The sequence below is a fragment of the Bos mutus genome, chromosome 13 (genome assembly GCF_027580195.1).
Source record: "Bos mutus isolate GX-2022 chromosome 13, NWIPB_WYAK_1.1, whole genome shotgun sequence".
Classification (NCBI taxonomy): domain Eukaryota; kingdom Metazoa; phylum Chordata; class Mammalia; order Artiodactyla; family Bovidae; genus Bos; species Bos mutus.
The window spans coordinates 81,035,401-81,057,424 of record NC_091629.1 but is presented as its reverse complement, the minus strand read 5'-3'; the positions used below and the strand labels follow the sequence as shown (position 1 = coordinate 81,057,424).

Genomic DNA, 22,024 nt, shown 5'->3' with positions numbered 1-22,024 from the left:
ATCAATTCTTTGGTGCTCAGCTTTCTTCACAGTCTAACTCTTACATCCATACATGACCACTAGAAAAACCATAGCCTTGACTAGACGGACCTTTGTTGGCAAAGTAATGTCTCTGCTTTTGATTATGCTATCTAGGTTGGTCATAACTTTCCTTCCAAGGAGTGAGCGTCTTTTAATTCATGGCTGCAATCACCATCTGCAGTGATTGTGGAGCCCAGAAAAATAAAGTCTGACACTATTTCCACTGTTTCCCCATCTATTTGCCATGAAGTGATGGGACCAGATGCCATGATCTTAGTTTTCTGAATGTTGAGCTTTAGGCCAACTTTTCCACTCTCCTCTTTCACTTTCATCAATTGGCTTCCAAGGATCAGCCAAAACACCCAAAAGAGAGCAGGAGTTAGGACACTCGTTCACCAGATTATTCTTGGTGATTATCATAGCGTCTAGTATACAGCTGCTAATCAATACATAGTTTTTGAATGCATTGATGTATTTAATAGCAAATTTCCCCATCATATTTTGGGTAATATTTTGACCAAGTTTGTAAACACTGGGCCTTGGAAGCCTCAGGGGCAGAGGAAGAAAGAAGAAACACTTAAGAGAAAAGACTGTTTCTCTCCTTCTTTGTTCATATTCTGTTTCTTGTTTTTTAAAATTAACTTTATTGAGATATAATTTACCTACAATGAAATGTACTCATTTCAGGTGTACAGTTCTGCAATTCTGTATTGTGTACACACATGATATGGAACATTTCCATCACTCTCAGAAGTCCCCTGGTTTCCCTTCCCTGTCAATCTCTGCCCACTCCTGGCCACAGGAGTCAACACAGAGACTGCCTGTTCTGGAATCCCTCAAATAGAATTGTACTGTATGTAGACTACTGTGTCCAGCTTCTCTCACTAGGTTTAGAGTCTATGTGATTTGTCTGTGTGGTTGTATGCCCATTCCTTTTTTTTTTTTTTTTTACTGAATATTATTCCATAGTTAGACATACCACATTGTGTTTATCCATTTACTTGTTGACTGACGTTTGTGATTTCCAGTTCTAGGGTATGATGAAGAAAGCTAGCTATGAGCATTACTGAACAAGTCTGTGTGAAGATACATTTTCATTTATCATGGGCAAATGCCTAGAAGTGGAACTTCTGGGTTTTGTGATAAGTAAATGTTTAACTTCATAAGAAACTGTTTTTCCAAGTGGATTTACCATTTTATATTCTCTGTAGCAATGGATGAAATCTCCAGTTGCTCCTCACCCTCTAAACCACTGGTATTACATGTCTTTTAAATCTGATCTGTTCTGAAGGGGGTATCTCTTTCTTTGTTTTAAAAGAAATAAGCAATGTTTGTTGAATGAGTGCAAAAAGCATCTTTACCCCTGTGTTCCTAAATGAGCAAGTTTCTATTTGTAAGACACCTTTCTTTCCTCCGCTGTCTCACACGGACACACACACACACACACACACACCCCACACACACACTCACTCGGGGGCCTTCTGTCATCCTGGGAAATAAAACCATTGTTTCTCGTAGAAAGGGCTTGCTTTCTCAGAAGCACAACAACCGGGTGCTGGGGCTTCAAGACTAGGGCGCTGCAAACTCTCAGGCGCAGCGAGCTTTCCCCAAAGAGCTCTCACTCCAAGCCTCTCAACTGCTCCCTTCTCTACCAATAAATAATAATTGTCTCTTCCAAAGAGCTGGTGTGTGGTCAGCGCTGGAGCGCTCCAGCTCGAGAGGAACGCTGCGGGTTGCCTCTCCGTTCCCTCCCCACGGTTCCATTTTCCACCCCGTTTGGACCCAGAAACACCCCGGGCTCTGGCGCCCGCTCCTCAGCCAGCCCCCGGGAACCCGGGCCCCCTGACCCCCGGCAGCGCGGGCACCGCGCCACCGGGCACCGGGCATGCTCAGAGGGCGGCGGCGCAGGCGTCGGCTGCAGTGGGGCCCGGGCGCCGGGAGGTGCCGCTGCGTCCACGCTTCCCGGCGCCTGACCCAGCGCGCAAAGTTGGGCTGGAAGCCGCCAGGGGAAGGAGGGACGGAGCGAGCGCGGCGGCGGGGAAAGGGGGCGGGAGGCGGCAGGGGAAGGAGCCGGGCGGGGGGGCGCCGGGCGTGTGTCACTCGCGCGCTCCCTCCGAGTCGGGAGGATGTGCTGAGCGCGGCGCCGGGAGGCGGCGGGGGCCCAGGAGCCGTACCCGGCGGGGGCCGAGGAGCCGTTCCCGGCGGCGGCTGGCAGCCCGGGCTGCCGCTCGGCGGCTCTCCGCCCTCCGAGGCTCCACATCCCGCGTCCCGCCCGGGCATGGCCGGGCGCCTCGCCCCCGCGCGCCCCGGCTGCTGAGTCTCGCGGGAGGCGGTGCGGAGGCCGGGAGGCCGGGGAGGCCGGCGCGGAGCGGAGGCGAGCGCCCCCGGAGCCGGGCAGGAGCCCGCGCCCCGCGCCCCGTCCCTGCCGCGCGCGCCCGGGTCGCCCGGAGCCCCGATGAGCCCTGATGGCCGGGGCACAGCCTGGAGTGCACGCGCTGCAACTCAAGCCGGTGTGCGTGTCCGACAGCCTCAAGAAGGGCACCAAATTCGTCAAGTGGGAGGATGTAAGTGGGGGCGGCCGGCGGGGGCGCGGGCGGCGGGCGGCTCGCGGGGGCGGGGCGGGGGCGAGTTACGCAACGGGCGCCCGGGCGGGCGCGGGGCCTCGGGGCGCGCGACGGCGGCGCTGGGCACACGCTCCTGGGCCCTTAGGTCGGCAGTGGGCGTCCGGGCTGGGTCTGACCGGCGCCCCGTGAGGGTCTGGGATCTTGGGGCCAGTGGAGCAGAAGCGCAGGAGGGGCCGGTGTTGCCGGTGACTGGTCCTGAGAGTTTGGAAAGTGGGGAGGGTGAAGTTGGCACCCGCTGGAAATTGCTGGGATGTGGACAAGTAGCGCCCTTCTCCGCAGGCAGATGCACACCCCGCCCCCGACCGGCACCTCCTTTGGCCCCTTTGGAGAAGGAGCTGCCTCGGAGTCCGAACTGTTGAGTGGTGGCTCACCTCTTAGCGCTTTTCTGGGTGCCCACGCGGCAGAGGCAAGAGGACACGGCGGCCCAGCCGACAGGTGGCTGGTGATGCCAAACTTCAGCTCTGGGCTCTGCAGGGAAGGGCCCAGAGAAGTGTCGGGAGGACGCACCGGGGGAGGGCACAGGAAGTCACTGAGGGGTCAGCGGGGCGCGCTGGGCCTGCAGGCTATGGGAATGCGAGTTTCTGAGAACTGAGCTGGCTGAGTCTTCAGTTCGAAATAGACATAGAACACGAGACATTCCTTCGATTTACCTTTATCTTTTGCCAGGACGGGCAAAAGCCCAGCCCGGATCTCCAGTGACCCTGGACCCTAGGACTTAAAATGAATCCCCCCATTGCTTTCAAACATTTAAATTAATAATTTTGTTGTATACATGGGGATCTTCAGATGGAGAACAATAAGTTCTGAATTTATGTCTTGGGTGTCATTTAAGGTGTCAGTCCTTAGATCCTTGAGCCGCTGGATCAGAGGATAGTTAGGTCCAAATGACTAAGGCATCTCTTAAACAGGAGAAATTATAGGAGAATCTTTTCTTGTTGAAAAGATTTTCCACTTAGTAAATTATAGTCTGTTATTCTCCAGAGTATTTTTCTTTAATCTCCTTAAGACATTTTCCAGTGTTTGAAAACAATTTAAATATTCCAGGTAGAGAATCCAGTTACTTAGCAGAGCTGGTCTGTGTCTGTATTTTATCCATTTGGAAGTGCCAACGGGACTTAAGAGGCTGAGTCCACAGCTTTCCTGAAAGCTCATACCAATTATTAAATGCTGTAGCAACCTTTTACTATGGACTTTACACCTTTCTCCTCTGTCCTAGTCTAATGACTGGATGTTTTGTATAAATGGAATATAGTAGAATCTAAACAATAAATTCAGCCACAGATGAAAGGCTTTATTTGTGTCAAGGAGAAACAAAGACAATGCAGTTAAACAACAAATAAAACAGTCTTGCTCTTCTGGAGATCCTTAGATAGAGAGCTGATGTGATGATGGATTTAGTGAGAAAAAGAATGAAGAGTAGAAGGAAAAGAGAGAGAGAGACTTTGCAGGATAGAGAAGGATATTCCAGTATAAGCTCTGGATTTATTCACAGCCATGTTTTTAAATTGCTTTTTAAGTAATGATCCAGAATGTCTTGTTTGGAAGAAAATATGAGTGTCACTGGAAGTGACGGTCTTCCCTAGAAACACATTTTGATATATCCAGGTAGATAATTTTTATTATGTGCATTTATGTCACACGTATTTCTTTCTTACCTACTAATGCCAGGCCCTGGACTAGAGCCTGGTGTGATACAGAAAACGGTAACCCTTCTGCTGACCTTATAGCAGACCTTATAGCCTAGGTGAAGGAGAAAAAATGTTTTCTAGAGGACCGGTGATATAGAGAGTATGAGGGATGCAGGGAGAGTGTTGGAGAGCCTGCTAGTTGAACGCCGCCTGCAGATGCTAAGAAGGGCTCCCTCTGAGCATTGAACAGTGAGTTTCTGGGACAGCCCTGTAGGAGGACTGTGGGGACTAAGGAGAGAGCCGGTGGAATCTCAGATTTTTCGAAGGTGAGAACCCAGGCTGCACCCAGGAGTCAAGTTATCTAGAATGCAATTCAAGTTCCTTGTTTGGTCTTCTTGGTCTCCATGGTGATCTGTGGAGTGAGAGAACCCAGACTTTCTTAGGATGGTTTTTTTCTTCCCTAGTGTCACCCTTCTCCTCTTCCCAGTTCATATTTGTTCTTCTGGGATCAAACCAGTTTTGATTATCTGGCTAATTATATTGTATATTCATGAAACTGTGTGTTGAAGATGATGGAGAACTAGATTTTTCAGTCCATGAGTACCTTCTGATTCTTTTACCAGTCAGCTGTGTGACTTTAGCTTAGTCACTTAACCTGTCTGAATCTTCGGTGTGTTTTGCACAGTCTGAGAATGCTACATTTCCTGTTTCTTCTGAAAGTTGGCAGTAGCTGATACTGTACTTCTCACACTTGAGCATACTTAAGAAACATCTGTGGAGCTTTATAGGATTCAGACGACTGGGACCCAGCCTCAATTTCTGATTCAGAAGGTCTGAAGTGAGTCTGGGAATCTGCATTTCTCATAGGATCTTGAGAATAGGATCATTTCTCACCAGATCTTGAGATCTGGTGCTACTGGTTTGGGGAACCACACTTTGAAACCACTGAGATAAGATTTGTGGGGACAAAAAAAAAAAAACAAAACTTAGAAAGTATGGTAGAGAGCATAATCTTGTTGGCTTGCATATATTTCCACTGGTTTGTTGATTTCATTTTATCTCTGTTTGCATTTTGAGAATTCTTCCAACTGTTACCTTTCTGCCTACCTAGGAGGTAGAACAACCTCAGTAACATAATCATGGATAATCTTTTTAGATCTTCTGGGATATTTTAGGAACGGTCTCTGATGCCCAGGTTGACTTAACTCACATTCATGCATTTCTTTTGAATTTCTTACAGTCAATGAAACGTTTTCAGCATTTTCATCTGCTTCTAGTGGGAGTGTTAGAAAAGGAAAGGAAGCAGAGAAACGTTTTGAGAGGCTGTCTAGTCTGACTTCCTGCCTTTGAGCAGGGGAGGCTGCTGTGTTTTTCCTTTTGGATCTGACTTTGGGAAATACCTGCTGCCCCCTTGCCCCAAGGGTGTGCCCCATCTGCTAATGAAGAAAAGTAAATTCTGGAAATAATTTAAAATACCTCAAATATCTGACCTCACTTAAAAATTGTAAGCCCTCTTTGATCTTTAAGAGTGAGGATGGGCAACTCAGAACAGATTTTCAATAACCCATTAGAAAGTTTAATGGTACATTTGGAAATGATGCATTTGGGGCTGTTTAGAATTGTGAAGAGACTCTCCCTTGTTCCTTGAGTGGCTAAAGCACTGTAGTCGCCAGTCCTGCTGTCCTGACCCCATATAGAACAGAAGATGTCACCCAGAGGGTGCAGTGCCCGCATAGTCTGTTGGCTACCTACCAATGTCATGGTGAGGCTGTGGACACTCTTAAGGGTGGTAGTTTAAAGCTTTGACACTGGAGTTAACCAATCACAGCAGACAGAAAGTGGGGGTGGAGCTGGAATGGGGTCCTGGAGAGATCCTGTTCCATTAAGTCCAGATATTAACCTTTCTTTTGCCCAATCATGGGAAGGCCTGGGGGTCCCCAGTGTCTCCAGGGACAAATGGAAATATTTCCATCTTTGAACAACTGTTCTTGTTCAGTCTCTAAGTCGTGTTCGACTCTTTGTGACCACATGGACTGCAGCACACCAGGTTTCCCTGTTCATCATCAACTCCTAGAGCTCGCTCAAACTCATGTCCATTGAGTCGGTGATACCATCCAGCCATCTCATCCTCTGTCATCCCCTTCTCCACCTGCCTTCAATCAGGGTCTTTTCTAATGAGTTGGCTCTTCACATCAGATGGCCAAAGTATTGGAGCTTCAGCTTCAGCATCAGTCCTTCCAATGAATCGGTTCATTTCAGTTCAGTTGCTCAGTCATGGCTGACTCTTTGTGACCCCATGGACTGCAGCACTCCAAGCCTCCCTGTCCACCACCAACTCCCAGAGCTTACTCAAACTCATATCCGTTGAGCCAGTGATGCCATCCAACCATCTCATCCTCTGTTGTCCTCTTCTCCTCCTGCCTTCAATCTTTCCCAGCATCAGGGTCTTTTCAAATGAGTCAGTTCTTTGCATCAGGTGGCCATAGTATTGGAGTTTCAGCTTCAGCATCAGTCCTTCTGATGAATATTCAGGACTAACTTCCTTTAGGGTGGACTGGTTGGATCGCCTTGCAGTCCAAGGAACTCTCAAGAGTCTTCTCCAACACTATAGTTCAGAAGCATCAATTCTTTGGCGCTCAGCTCTCTCTATAGTTCAACTCTCACATTCGTACATGACCACTGGAAAACCCAGAGCTTTGGATATATGGACCTTTGTCAGCAAAGTGACGTCACTGTCTAGGTTTGTCATAACTTTTCTTCCAAGAGCAAGCGTCTTAATTTCATGGCTGCAGTCACCATCCACAGTCATTTTGGAGCCCAAGAAAATAAAGTCTTTCACTGTTTCCATTTTTTCCCTATTTGCCATGAAATGGTGGGACCAGATGCCATGATCTTACTTTTTGAATGTTGAATTTTAGGCCACTGTTTTCCACTCCCCTCTTTCACTTTCATCAAGAGGCTTTTCAGTGCCTCTTCACTTTCTGCCATTAGGGTGGTATCATCTGCATATCTGAGGTTGTTGATTTTTCTTCTGGCAATCTTTATTCCAACTTGTGATTCATCCAGCCTGGCACTTCACACAATATACTCTGCATATAAGGTGAATAAGTAGGGTGACAGTATACGGTCTTGACGTACTCCTTTCCCAATTTTGAACCAGTTTGTTGTTCCATGTCCGTTTGTAACTGTTGCTTCTTGACCCGCATACAGGTTTCTCAGGAGGCAGGGAAGGTGATCTGGTATTCCCATCTCTTAAAGAATTTTCCTCACTTTTTTGTGATCTATACTGTCAAAGGCTTCAGCATAGTCAGTGAAGCAGAAGTAGATGTTTTTCTGGAATTCTCTTGCTTTCTCTATAATCCAGCGGATGTTGGGAATTTGATCTCTGGTTCTTTTGCCTTTTAAAAATCCAGCTTGTACATTTGGAAGTTCTAAGCTCATATACTGTTGAAGCCTAACTTGAAGGATTTTGAGAATTACTTTGCTAGCGTGTAAAATGAGTGCAATTGTGCGGTAGTTTGAACATTCTTTGGCATTGCTCTTCTTTGGGATTGGAATGAAAACTGACCCATTCCAGTCCTGAGACCACTGCTGATTTTTCCAAATTTTCTGGCATATTGAATGCAGCACTTTAACAGCATCACCTTTTAGGATTTTAAATAGCTCAGCTGAACAACGAATAATGGTGTATAGGTATATTTAGTTGAACATCAAGGCCAGGCCTTGCTGTCCAGAGCTTGGCCAGTAGATAAGGAACTAACCTACGGTGGCGACTTGTTTCATCAGTGTTTTGAAAGGATGTACCTTGCTTTTATTTTGCATTTGTATCTGATCAGACTCTGGTGGTAGGAGGTGTGTGTACAGGACTGGGCATTTGAGAGAGGTCTGTGAGATATGAGTTACTTTCCCCATCACAGCTAGGGAATTTGGGAGATTATGAGCTTGACCCCTCTCATTTCTCCATGTTGGACAGGATGTGGAGGAAAAGACAAAGGTTTCCCAGTCCTGGATTTGCCCCAAACTCATCATTTTCGAGTGCACCATTATGCTTTCTAATGGGTCATTGAAAATTTGTTTTCTAAGTTTGCCCATTCTTCCTCTTAAAGATCTGTGTCTTTGTTCCACAAACTTTGGAGCATGGAGGGCTGCTCATTTGATTGTTTCCTTTTCTCTACTCTCACCCTCCAAATTCAGAGCTCAGTTGTGGATGAATAGCTTGATGCATTGCAACTTCATTTTCCTCATGTGTAAGGTGAGGCTTGTATTATCTCCTGCTGCACAGAGTAGCTGGTACCATTAAAAGAGCAAAGGTACATGCCTTGCTCTGTGTGGTGCCTGACACACAACACTCAATAAAGTATGTTTTAATCTTTATTTTATTTTTTATTAATTTTTATTGGAATATAGTTGCTTTACAATTTTGTGTTTTTACTGCTGTACAGCAAAGTGAATCAGCTTTATGTTTACATATGTTGTTGTTGTTGTTCAGTCACCCAGTTGTGTCCAACTCTTTGCGACCCCGTGGACTGCAGCACATCAGGCCTCCTTGTCCCTCAACATCTCTTGGACTTTGCCCAAGTTCATGGTCATTGCATTGGTGATGCCGTCCAGCCATCTCGTCCTCTGAAACCCTCTTCTCCCCTGGATCTTTCCCAGCATCAGGGACTTTCTCAATGATTACCCCTCCTTTTTTGATTTCCTTCTCACTTAGGTCACCACAAAGCTTTGAGTACAGTTACCTGTGCTATATAGTAGGTTCTTAAACCATCTTTTTAAAGTGATGCATACATACTAAGTCACTTCAGTTGTGTCTGACTTTGTGACCCTGACTGTAGCCCTCCAGGCTTCTCTGTCCATGGAATTCTCCAGGCAAGAATACTGGAATGGGTTGCCATGTCCTTCTTCAGGGATCTTCCCAACACAGGGGTGAACCCACGTCTCTGGTGTCTGCTGCATTGGCAGGCAAGTTCTTTACCACTAGTGCCACCTGGGAAGAGTGATGGTCTCCCAATAATCAGAGGGCCGTGAACTCTATCAAGGTGGTCAGTATGTGTTGGATGACAGTTTTATAATCCAAGTGGGAGGAGATAGACCTTCCTTCCATTTCCTTTAATGTGTATTTTGATTCTCATGCTTTATAATTTGAAAAGGAAAAAAAATCCATTTTTTTACCCTTTTAAAAAATGTATTTCAGAGAAATATATAAATGTATAAAAATATATAAAAATCAGCACTCTGTCTCTTTAAAGCAAGTCAATTTCCAAAGTGTTCTAAATTTTTATTTCTACTTAAAAACCTTAATATATACCCCCCCACACCCACACACAGAATAAGTACACAGGTTTGATGCCTGGAAAGGGGAGGAAACAGTGAACAATATTCTTGTGATTTAGCAAGAAAAAGTTATATATTAATAGATACATGTAAATCTCGCATTGTACATTGTATGTCACAAGAGTAATCTGACATTGGAAAGTCATAATTGCTAGACTGGGTACATTGTTTGGGAAAAAGGCTGAAGAACTGAAGCAAGTAACGCCCTCTCCTTTCTACACCACTCTGCCCTCTGCACCAGAAAACCCACAGCTAAAACAGGTAATGATAATAAAAAACCTTAGTAGTATATCGTGCTTTTCCCAACATCCTACACAAAAGCTCAGTTAGAACTTTCGGATTATGTAGAATCTGAAGTTTGCAGTTTCCAAAGCGGTGACAAGATGACACTGACGATATTAATGAGGAAGGAGATGGGAAGGTTTCTGAGGTGGGAAGTCAGCAGCATTCACTTGGAGCGAGCTGCCTGAGAGAAAGGGAGAAACAGTGCTGGTCGGCAGATTGTGGATCCAAAGGTAGCCCCAGAGGGCTGGCAGGTGCCCTCTCAGGGAAAGTTGCTCAGTCATGTCCGACTCTTTGCGACCCCATGAAAAGTCCATGGGGTCTCCAGGAAAAGTCTCCAGGCCAGAACACTGGAGTGGACAGCCTTTCCCTTCTCCAGGGAATCTTCCCAACCCAGGGGTCAAGTCCAGGTCTCCCACATCGTGGGCAGATCCTTTACCAGCTGAACCACAAGGGAAGCCCTCTCAACTTAAATATGCTCAGATACGTCCGCTTTTCATTTCCAAAGAGCTTTTGTGACTTTCTCATTGACAGTGATTACTGCAGCCTTAAGTGTAAGAATATCACTTTTCCAAAGTGAACCAATAAACCTATTTCAAGCTGTTGATCAGAGTGTAACATTCATGAAGTTAAACTTGCAAACCTTGTGTCCAGCTGGATCAGTTTTCACCAAATGAATGCTGTGATCAGCACCAGATCGAGATAAACTGCTTTGCTAGCCCTCACCTACGAGGTCCTGAGTGCTGCCTTCCAGCCCCCTATACCCACTCCTCTGACTTATAGCTCTATAGGTTGCTGTTGCCTCTCTTTGATCTAAGAAAGCTATTTTGTTTTTATTTTCAATGAAAACAAAAACCTAAAGCACTTTTATTACTGCTTTAGGACCTTCTTCAGCAATAACAAAAATGACTTATCCTGGGTTTAGATGGACCTTGATTAGATCCTTATCTATCTGTCCTAAAGCCTGGGAAGTGAAGCAGGTAAATGCCCCCAAGGAGAAAACAGTTAAACAAAACTCTGGTAATTGAGCAAAGAAATATAATGCCTACAGGTTTTTATTGGCATAGCAAAGCATAGTAGTAAAGTGCTGTTTCTGGAATGTGTTTTTCTCTAGTAGTTTTTCTCTTATCTTCCCTGACCTGATATTCCCATCTGTGGCACATTAGGATAATTTACCCTGGCTATTAGCATATCTCCAATCCTTCCCAGGAAAGTTTTATCCTATCAGTAAATACCTTCAAATGATGTTTACCTGCAATGACTGTTTAAATGGGCGAGGAACAGTTTGCTTTTTTTATATCAAGCTTCGTTATCTATGGTTAGGTGTTTCTTATCAGGATCATTTCACTTTATCATGAACAAGGAGTGCCGGTAGAAAATGGAATGGGATTGATTGTGAATTGTTAACTAACACTCTGGGTCTCCACCTAAATGACAAATCTTTTGTAACTGAAGACCTTAGTTTTCCTGTTACTGGAGCTAATAGAAGGTCTATTTAGGCTTTGGATCCTATTGTAAATTCCATCAGCTCAGATAGATTTCATAATGCTCCCCTTTCCCCATCTATTCCTTATCAGACCCCACAATCAGAGCCAGTGCCCCTGTATTGCGCTAAGGTAAGGAACTAGGACGTGTTTCTGAGATTTACACATGAGACCCTGAGGATGCCATCGATTTCTGTAATTAAAAAAAAAAAAGTAAATGAAATAGAATATAAAGAAAGCTAGACTCTTGGAGAATTCTTCAGGTTCCCCTCTGACCACTTTGTGCTCTGAGATTTGATTTTATTATTTTCTTCACATATTATTTTCAATTTGGGGAAACTTTCATTTTGTTTTTGTTTTTGTTTTTTTTTCTGAAAAATGCTGAAATATAATTGATGTTGATTAAATCTATATGCATTTATCAAGAAACAAAATTATTATCAATGGAGAAACATTATTATATAAAATTTTGAAAAATTTAGTGTTAAAGGGCAATTAAAAGCATCCTACATATGGTTTTCAAGGATTCTTTTTTTTTTCCTTCTTAATTCCAAATGTGTGTGTGTGTGTGTGTGTTAAGTCACTTTAGTTGTGTCTGACTCTTTGTGATCCTATGGACTATAGCTTGGCAGGCTCCTCTGTCCATGGGATTCTCCAGACAAGAATACTGGAGTGGATTGTTGCCATTTCCTCCTCCAGGGGATCTTCCTGATCAGGATTGAACCTGTGTCTCCTGCATTGGCAGGCGGGTTCTTTACCACTAGCACCACCTGAGAAGCCCAATTCCAAGTATGCTTTTCTTTACTGTTATTTTTAAATAGGAATATAAGTGCTTTACAATATGTGTTTTTGCTATATAATGACGTGAATCAAATACACATATATCCCCTCCCTCTTGAGCAAGGACGTTTTTACTTCACAATATTTGCTCTTTTTTTTTTCTTTTCATCACAGTGAAGTTTTATAAACAAGTTCAAGGAGAACAAATTAGTTAGCAAAGTGCTTTTATCTAAACTAGTCATGGTGGCTATTAATATATAACATTGATACATAGATTAAGAAAATCTATTTTCAGCAAAAAATCTTTTTTGCTGTTAAAAATCAATTTTTCTTTGAAACTTGTTTATAAAATAGGTAAAGGAAAGTTAATTTGATTTGTTTTGTAGAAGAGGCCAAATAAGCTGAAAAAGAAAGATCCCAGAGCCAGTCAGCAAGTGGTCCAGTCGATTAAAAAATGATGAAGGAGGCTGACTAGGACTCTCTGTCAAGTGTGCTGTTTGGTTGAATGTCACTTAGCATCCGTCCCCTCATCCTCTTTGTGGGACTTTTTATAATACAGAGTCTGGGAATCTAAAGCCATATTTACTGGACTTCCTGGAAGCATCTACTATTTTGGCTGTAAATTCAGCCCCACTAGTATGAGATGCACTTGTATGGGCTGTGGAAGGCTGATCTGTGAAGGAGGCCCCTTCTCTGCCGTCTCTGAGTTGTTTCTGCAGACACGTGGGTTGTTGCAGGAAGAAGTGCTGTCTTCTGTGTCCTTTCCCTGAGTCTGATTGCAGAGAGGTGGTGGCCATCATGGCTGCTCCCTGTTCTCGGATTACTCTTCCTTTGTCCAGCTAAGCTGCTGTGTGTGTGACTTCAGGAGTTTCGTCTTGATTTCTCACCTTTCTGAATGGAGTGGAGGCAGCGGTTCCACTCCAGGGTCAGTGTATCACATTCCAGGGTCATTCACAGAGACCCAACCTGAAGTCTACTTCTCCGGTCCTTTTAATGATGCCGTCAAGTGCCTGTGATTAAATTCCTTTGTGTACAAAGCTTCCAGAGAGGTTTCTGTTTCCTTCATTAATACCTGCCCAACATGGCCTTTTACGGTTCTAGGATTCCGTGACTTTCAGTCCTGAGATGCAATAACTATCCACACAGCCTATGTAATTTTCTCCTTCAATATTACATTTGAGTATAATGAGTTTTGCTATAATACTACCTCTCGGGTTCAGTGTTGAGAGTGAGTCCTAGTAACAGGCCCTGATATTTACAAACCACTATCATTTATTTACGCATGCTAAGTTGTCTCAGTCGTGTCCAACTCTTTGTGACCCCATGGACTGCAGCCTGCCAGGCTCCTTTGTCTGTGGGATTCTCCAGGCAAGAGTACTGGAGTGGGCAGCCATTTCCTTCTCCAGGGGATCTTCCCGGCCCAGGGTTTGAACCCTTGTTCCTTATGTCTCCTGCATTGGTAGGTGGATTCTTTACCATTGAGCCATTGGGAAGGCCATTATTTATTTATAGCCATGCCCATTCAGTCATCAAGACCACCTCAAGTGGTAGGGAAAGATCAAGTGTTGCTGCTACTGCTAAGTCGCTTCAGTCGTGTCCGACTCTGTGCGACCCCATAGATGGCAGCCCACCAGGCTCCCCCGTCCCTGGGATTCTCCAGGCTGGAGTGGGTTGCCATTTCCTTCTCCAGTGCATGAAAGTGAAAACTGAAAGTGAAGTCGCTCAGTCGTGTCCAACTCTTTGCAACCCCATGGATTGCAGCCTACCAGGCTCCTCCACCCATGGGATTTTCCAGGCAAGAGTACTGGAGTGGGGTGCCATTGCTTTCTCTGGATCAAGTGTTACTATTCCTATTTTATGTAGATGTCAGCTGGGGCTAGTGGGTGGTGGGTTGCCCAAGTTGCCCACAACTAGTTAGAGGCAAAGTCAGGTCTTTAGGTTAAATTATGGGCCTCTTCTAGTCTCTGGAGAAGGAAATGGCAACCCACTCTGGTATTCTAAACTGGAAAATCCCATGGACAGAGGAGTGTGGCCGGCTTATAGTACCTAGGGTTGCAAAGAGTCAGACATGACTCAGCGACTTCACTTTCCAGTCTACTGTGGCAAACAGGTTTGAAATAGGAACCTTTGGGTAACAAAACGCTTTTAATAGAATTCAAATGAATACAAGCTGAAATTGCTTCACTGACTTTTCCAAAGAATCCCCCGATTTTAGGGGGCTGAGATCCTTGCAAACTCATCCCTCTTTGCTAGTGTCTTCATAAACAGCTGCAATATTTTTATGATGTACACAGAAAGTCCACTTTTGTTATACAACATAGGACTTGGAAATGTAGGAAAACGTCATTGCTGCTTTGAGGCACAAAGACAGTCTAGTCTTCAAATGTTCTACATTAGTCAGTATAAAACATGCTTATGGAAAGATATTTAAGAATGGTGTTTAAAGCAAAGGTCATTTTTTCATTACCTAGTAAGTGACACTTTTGTATCTAACAAGACTCATTACATGTGCTTTTCCATTTTTTTCTCTTCTGAACATACTTGCAAATGCTGTCTTTTGTTGGATTCCCCTAAGACTGATCCCACAGCTTCCTATAAGAAATTTTTGATCTTGGAAGATGGAAGATAAGGTGGGCATGACGGAAGTGTAGAAGTTGCCCCATGAGCCCAGGCAAGAGGCAGGAATTCAAGGTGGTGTCAACTGAGAGGTCAGATATAAGCTGCCAGGACAGGAAGGTACCTCCAGGGAGGTGGTGATACCTTAACTGGACCAGGGCTTCTGTGTTATTCATCTTCTTTCCCTAGGACAAAGCAGAGGCTTGGCACTGACTTGGTGCTCAGAGAATGTTTGTAGAATAAAGGAATCATCTAGTGTGTGCCTCCCTCACAGTGGGTTCTTGGGAAGGGAGGCAGGCGGTCTTAGGAGGACTTGGAGGACAGTCACGCTCCCAAGACCTCTTCATGCCATGTTGAGTGTGGTGCTGGGTCCATCCTTTCATTGCTCTGAAATCTCCCGCAGTCTGAGGGACTCTGCGGCCTTCTTAACTTTGGTTTCTCCATGTGAGTTCCAGAAGCAAAACGTTTACTGTCAGCACATAGATTGCAGCCACAGGCACGCATTTCCTGTGAAGGCTAAATACGGCTTAAAGTTGAGGGTGCACTCAATTGTGATTCAATATTGGTTGAAAATTATGATGCTTAGTGTATTTACATCTCTTATTCTGGATGTTACCAGTGGCTTCTGTTTTCTGAAGATACACATTTACCCAGATTTTGCAAGGAAAATTGCCCTTAAAGAAACTCGGAAGTGTTGGGAGTGATGAACAAAGGACTGACGGTTGTGAAAACATCCTCTCTATCAGGATAATGATTCACAAGGAGAAAAATGAATATGTGAGTTTTATTGCCAAAATGAGAAAAATAGCAAGTAAAAGACATATAGTTTTAAAATATTATTAATACTAAAAATTCCACCTACACTGTTTCTTCTGTATAGAGGGAATGGAAGTTACCAGGACAATAGCATTGATGTATGTCCTTCCCCACTCCTAGTTCAAGGTACTTGGATCACCTCCATGGTCCTGCCTTCTCTTCTGTTCCTGGGGAAGCAGCGTACCTTCTCTGTGTCCGGGGGCCCATGCCTGCTGGTTTCTCTGGATCCTGGATTCATAATTATCCTCCCCTTTGACAGTGTCTGTGAAAGATTCTTCTCTGCTGACGCTCTTCTAAGAACATGGAAATACGCCTTGTAGTCCCACAAATGCAGGCGTAGACTCCAGCAGAGCCCTCCACCCACCTTCCTCTTCAGCTGCCGCCCTCCCCCTCCTCCCTTCCTCTGCAGGGAGATGCAGCTCCCCCTACCCTCTCCTCCCCTCCCACCTGTCCTCCAGAGCCTTGTTCTGCCTTTGCCACTGCTTTGGTTTCTCTTGCCAATGCTATTGGCAGGTGATATTTTGCCAGCTGATATTTTTCAGAATCGACCTTGCTTCTTTTTCTGCAGTTTCCTTCCATCCACCCTTTTGTTCAGAGTTCCTACTTTAAATGTGTATTGATGCCTCTTATAAGCTGGACATTTTGCTAGTGTTGTAGATTGATGATGATAAATGATTTGGTTCCCACCTTCATGGAGTTGATATTCTGCTAGGGGAGATAGATGCTCAGCAAATAGAGGTAAGGGATGTCACTCTACTTGTGCTAAGTACTACAGAAAAAAGTGCAAAAATACAAATGAGTGTAAGAAGTTTGGAAGGAGTCCCTAGAGAAATTCTGTGTAGGGAAAGACCTGAGTTATAAGTAGTTCTTCAGCTAACAAGAGGATGGAAGTGTGTGAGTTCGAAGGAACAGCACTGGTGAGCATCCCAAGGAGGGAGGGCACAGGGGACTTTGAAGGACAGAGAAGAATAAGCAAATGGGGAGCTCAATGGGTCGGATAATGAGGAGAGAGGGCAAGGGGTTGCATATATGCTGCTTAGGCCATTGCAGGATTTTATCACGAAGGCAATGTGAAGCCACTAAGTGAAGTTTCTCAACCTCAGCACTATTTACATTTGAGGCCAGATGATTATTTGTTAAAGAGATTGGCCTGTGCACTGTAGGATGTTCAGCAGCATCCCTGGCATCTATCTACTGGACGCCAGTAAAAAACTGCCAGTGTAACAACCAAGATTGTTTCTGGGCATGGCCAGCATTTCCCTGGAGAGCAAAACTGCCCTGGTTCAGAATCCTTGATTAAAATGTAAGCCATTGATTTAAATCTTAACTGATTAAGTGTTGAGCCAGGACCTTCCTGATACTTCAATGGTTAAAACTCTGTGCTGCCATTGCAGGGGCAGGTTTGATCCCTGGCTGGGGAACCAAGATCCCACATGCTGTATGGCATAGGCAAAGAGAGGGAGAGACAGAGAGAAAGGGAAAGAAGACATTATCATATACAAAAAGTATTGGATCACTATATGTGCGTGCACATGCACATGGCTAGTAGGCGTGTGAAAAGATGTTTATCACTTGTCATTAGTCATCAGGGAAATGCATTAATATGATAAAACCACAGTGAGATGCCACCTTACAGCCACCAGACCTACATCTATATCTTCCTGAAATGATTGGTTGGGGGATCTGGATGTTCATTTGAATCCCTGGTACAGACCTGCAGTACCTTGTGTAGTATTTGAAGGCGCATGCTTTCAACTGTTTGTTGTATTTTGTTAAAAGAGATTTTTATACTTGTCAGTAAACGGAGTTATTTTAATGGCGCTTCTCTCAACTGTTTGCCTGCTCCATCCTGGACTTTCTTCCCTCCTCCACTTTCCTGTTCTTCGGGAAATTTCAGACTGGACAGACCCTGGGGAAAAGCTTCTCATGCATGCTGTTGCACCTAGGTTTACTTCACTGATCCTAGTCTCATACTCAAACATCTAAGACCACCTTTGTTGTGTGTGTGTGTGTGTGTGTGTCTGTGTGTGTGTGTGTGTGCATGTGTATCTCACAGTCAGGGCTATGTTGCTGACATCGGTTGGGCATCACATCTGATTTTCTGCTACCCTAGGAATTCTTTTTCTCTCACACGACTCTTCCCCATCATATATGTGTTTTCCATCTTTGGCTCTGCTGCTTGTCTGAGGCAAGTCTAGGGTAATCCCTTAGAGCACGGCTGGTTCTTTTCCCTTGTTGACTCTGAAACATTGATGAGTTGAGAAGCACGCATCTCTTGCTGCTTGTGTTCTCTTGTTCAGTAGCAAGAGGATGTGGACTCACCGTGGAGTCAGGCCCACAGTCAGCCTCGGTGGGTGGGTGGGCTTTCTGACAATGTGGGCTGTGGGGCTGTGGGCTGGCCCTCAACAAAAGGCGAAATGGGTTACAGCCTTCCTGTTACAGCTTGTATCAGTTTTCTGAGGTGTCCATAAAGTAGCATGGACTGAGAAGCTTAAACTACAGAAATGTATTTTCTTATTTTTTTGGAGGCTGCATGTCTGACATAAGGTGTTGACAGAGTTGGCCCCTCCTGAGGACCCTGAGGGAAGGACTTGTTGCCTCTCTTCTCAGTTTGTAGGTGGCTGACTTCTCCCTGTGTTTCACGTCATTTTCCCTCTGTATGCGTCTGTGTCCAAATTTCTTTTTTTATAAGGACGCCAATCCTACTGAATTAGGGCCCACCTTTAATAAATTCTTTTAACTGAATCACCTCTGTGAAGATTGTCTCTAGATAAGGTTGCAGTCTGAAGCACTGCATAGCACTTGAACATATGAATTTGGAGAGGGACAATTCAGTTCATTATGTACCTGGCCTGGTAAAGGAGAGCTCAGAGAGCAGCAGTGTATTGGTTCTATTCAGATACTTGAAGAATTGACATTTGGAAGCAACTAGATTTTGGACTGCTTAGATGTTAAAACTGAATGGTAGCTGCATACATAGGAAAAAGTACTGAAACTTTCTAGCTAGAATTATCTAAACAAGTTTACTGTGAAAAAGATTTCCCTATTAAGGAGAATACTTACTGTGAGCTGCTCTGCCCAGTAGAAATATAAAATAAGTCACACTAGAAATTTAAAATTTTCTAGTGCCATATTAAACCAAGTAAAAAGAAACAGGTGAAATTAATTTTAGCAATATACTTTATTTAACCCAATATATTGATTTTCATGGACTTCCCTGGCAGCCCAGAAAGTAAAGAATCTGGCTGCAATGCAGGAGACCCGGGTTCGATCTGTGGGTTGGGAAGATCCCCTGGAAAAGGGAATGGCAACCGACTCCAGTATTCTTGCCTGGAGAATTCCATGGGCATAGGAGCCTGGCATTGTAGGTGGCTGACTTCTCCCTGTATTTCACGTCATTTTCCCTCTGTAGAGAAGGATTCCCTGTAGAAGGGAATGGCAACCCACTCCAGTATTCTTGCCTGGAGAATTGCATGGGTGTAGGAGCCCGGAAGGCTACAGTCTGTGGGGTCACAAAGAGTCTGACATGACTGAGCGACTACTGCTTTCCCACTTTCATTGATTTAAATGTATAATCAATATAATAACACATCTTGGCCAAACTTGTCACATTTCAAATGCTTTGTGGTCTCAGGTGAGCCCATATTCAGCAGCGTAGGTAGAGAGCATGCCTTCTCAATTGGGACCAAATCATCTCCAAAGAAATGAAAAGTGGTTCTTAAGGGATAAAAAGCTTAACTCTATTTATTTTATATAAAGCACAGTATACACACAATGTCTAAATAAATATTCAGAACATCTGTGATATTAACATTTCATGGAGGATGATTAGAAAACTAGATTTCAAAAGAAGCTCTTCAGCAGGTCAATAATGAAATATCACTGAGTGGCAGTGGTGTAGAGTCTATCCTAAAGGTTTAATCCCAGTACCACCCTTACTAGCTTAGCTAGGTTTCCTTGGACAAGTTAGTTAAGTTAAACCTGAGTCTATTTATCTGTAAAATGGGGATAATAATAGTGTCTACCTCTTAAAATTTTATAAATACCAAAAGAAAAAATCCATTTAAAGTTTAAACGCAACTCAGATAAAAATTTTTAGGATATGTCTGTTATTATTTGGTCAGGGAGTTTTTGTAAAGAATATTCTACTATCAGGAGGGAGTTTGGATTATTTTGTCACTGCTTACCAGTTTCTTTAGGACATTTTATTTATTTGTTATTAAAGTATGGTTGATTTATTATGTTAGTTTCAGGTGTACAGCATATTGATTCAGTATTTTTATAGATCATACCCCAGGATATGTAATTTATTTTATAGTTATTCATTTTCACATTTCATCATTTTAGTGAGATATGATTGTCATATAACATTGTATTAGCATTTATTATTGCTTTATATCAACATGAGTTGCTAAGTCAGGTCTGACTCTTTTGTGACCACGTGGCCTGTAGCCCACCAGGCTCCTCTGTCCATGGGATTTTCCAGGAAAGAGTACTGGAGTGGGTTGCCATTTCCTTCTCCAGGAGATCTTCCCAAACCAGGAACTGAACCCATGTCTCCTGCTTTGGCAGGTGGATTTTTACCGCTGAGCCACTTGAGAAGCCCTCATATCAGCACATTGATGAGCAAATCATGAGCGAATAAAGCTGTCATAGGATTTTGTTGATTGTAATATTGATTCCAGTGACTTTTTCTTGCTGTACTATCTTTCATTTTTTTTTTCCCCCAAATTGAGGTTTTATGGAGGCCTTTTACTTTGTTCCTTGACTGTCTTTTATTTGACCTAAAATCTTTTTTTGGGAACTCATGTAAATAGCAAAACAGCAGCTTATATCATTATAATACATTTCACTTTTGAGGCGTTAGAGTTGAGAGTGAAATGGTTTCTAGAAGGAAAGAGAGGTACATAGAAGTTTACTGTACATTATCCACAATTACTAACTTAAGACAGTGTGTTTATTAATTTTCTTCTTTTCAAGGTGGAAGTTTATTGGAAAAATACCTTATAACTTTAAATAAGCAAATTAAAGTTGAATTCCTGGATACAAGCCATTTACTTACAAGAAACAGGGACGTCTACATTTTAAGCTTACTGGTGTTTCTTGGCATTTGCATCATTGTATTCCTGACATCACTGAAAACTTAAGTTGAAATGCAGATTCTCAAACTCTATTCCGGTTTGAGAATATCTCCTAAATGAGAAACTTAAGAGAAAAGGCTCAAGAGTCTGTGTTTTAACAAGTCCCCCCTGTAAATCTGATGCACCAAAAGTTTGAAAACCACTGTCCTATGGAATAGACATAGATATTGATGGAGAGAGAAAGAATAAAAACTAGACCATATGAGAGTTATCTCTGTTATTCTGCAGTGAAATGCTGCAGTTGCCTTGGAAATGAAGGATGGCCATGTATTTCAAACTTCAAACTAGAGCAGATATTCTGACAAGTAAGGATATTTGATCTCTGCGTCTAGTGTCTCTATTTCTGCTTTGCCAATAAGATCATCTATACCATTTCTTTTAGATCCCATGTAGATTCTTCTAATGTATATATGCATTAATGTACAGTATTTGTTTTTCTATTCCTGACTTACTTCACTCTGTATGACACTCTCCTGGTTCATCCACATCTCTACAAATGGCACAATTTCATTCCATTTCATGGCTGAGTAATCTGTTGTATATATGTACCACAGCTTCTTTATCCATTCCTCTGTTGCTAGACATTTAGGTTGTCTTCCTAAATGTCTAGATTGCCTCCTAAATGTTTATAGACATTTAGGTTGCTTCTTAAATTGACTATTGTAAATAGCGATGTTATGAACATTGGGATTCATGTGTCTTTTTGAATTATGCATTTCTCTGGGTATAAGCCCAGTAATGGAATCACTGGGAAATATGATAGTTCTATTTTTAATTTTTAAAGGAAATTCCGTACTGTTTTCCATAGTGGCTGTATCAATTTTTACTTCCACCAACAGTGCAGGAGGGTTCCATTTTCTCCACACTCTCTCCAGCACTTATTGTTTGTAGACATTTTGATGATGGCCATTCTGACCAGGGTAAGGTGATATCTTATTTTAGTTTTGGTTTCCATTTCTCTAATAATGAGTAATGTTGAGCATCTTTTCATGTGTTCATTGGCCATCTATATGTCTTCTTTGCAGAAATGGCTACATACTCCATAGCACAGGGAACTCTATTTAATGTACTATGTTAACCTGAATGGGAAGGAAATCCAAAGGGGAGGAGTTATATGAGTACATTGACTTCCCAGGTGACCGAATGGTAAAGAATCTGTCTGCAATGCAGAAGATGCTGGAGATGTGGGTTTGATCCCTGTGTTGGGAAGATCCCTTGTAGGAGGAAATGGCAACCCACTCCAGTATTCTTGCCTGGAAAATCCCACGGGCAGAGGAGCCTAGAGGGCTACAGTCCAG

General features: G+C 43.5%; 1 protein-coding gene across 2 annotated transcripts in view; it reads left to right on the top strand.

Annotated features, from left to right (window-relative positions):
• Window positions 1-2,090: 2,090 nt before the first annotated feature.
• PLCB1 (phospholipase C beta 1) overlaps window positions 2,091-22,024 on the top strand; it is an 865,816-nt gene continuing 845,882 nt past the window's right edge. The window contains exon 1 of one of the 2 annotated variants that reach the window (XM_070382002.1): window positions 2,091-2,585. In XM_070382002.1, the coding sequence (XP_070238103.1) occupies window positions 2,487-2,585 (99 nt within the window). In that variant the 5' untranslated portion in view covers window positions 2,091-2,486. The remainder of the gene's footprint in view (window positions 2,586-22,024) is intronic. The other variant, XM_070382003.1, reaches the window with a different exon arrangement.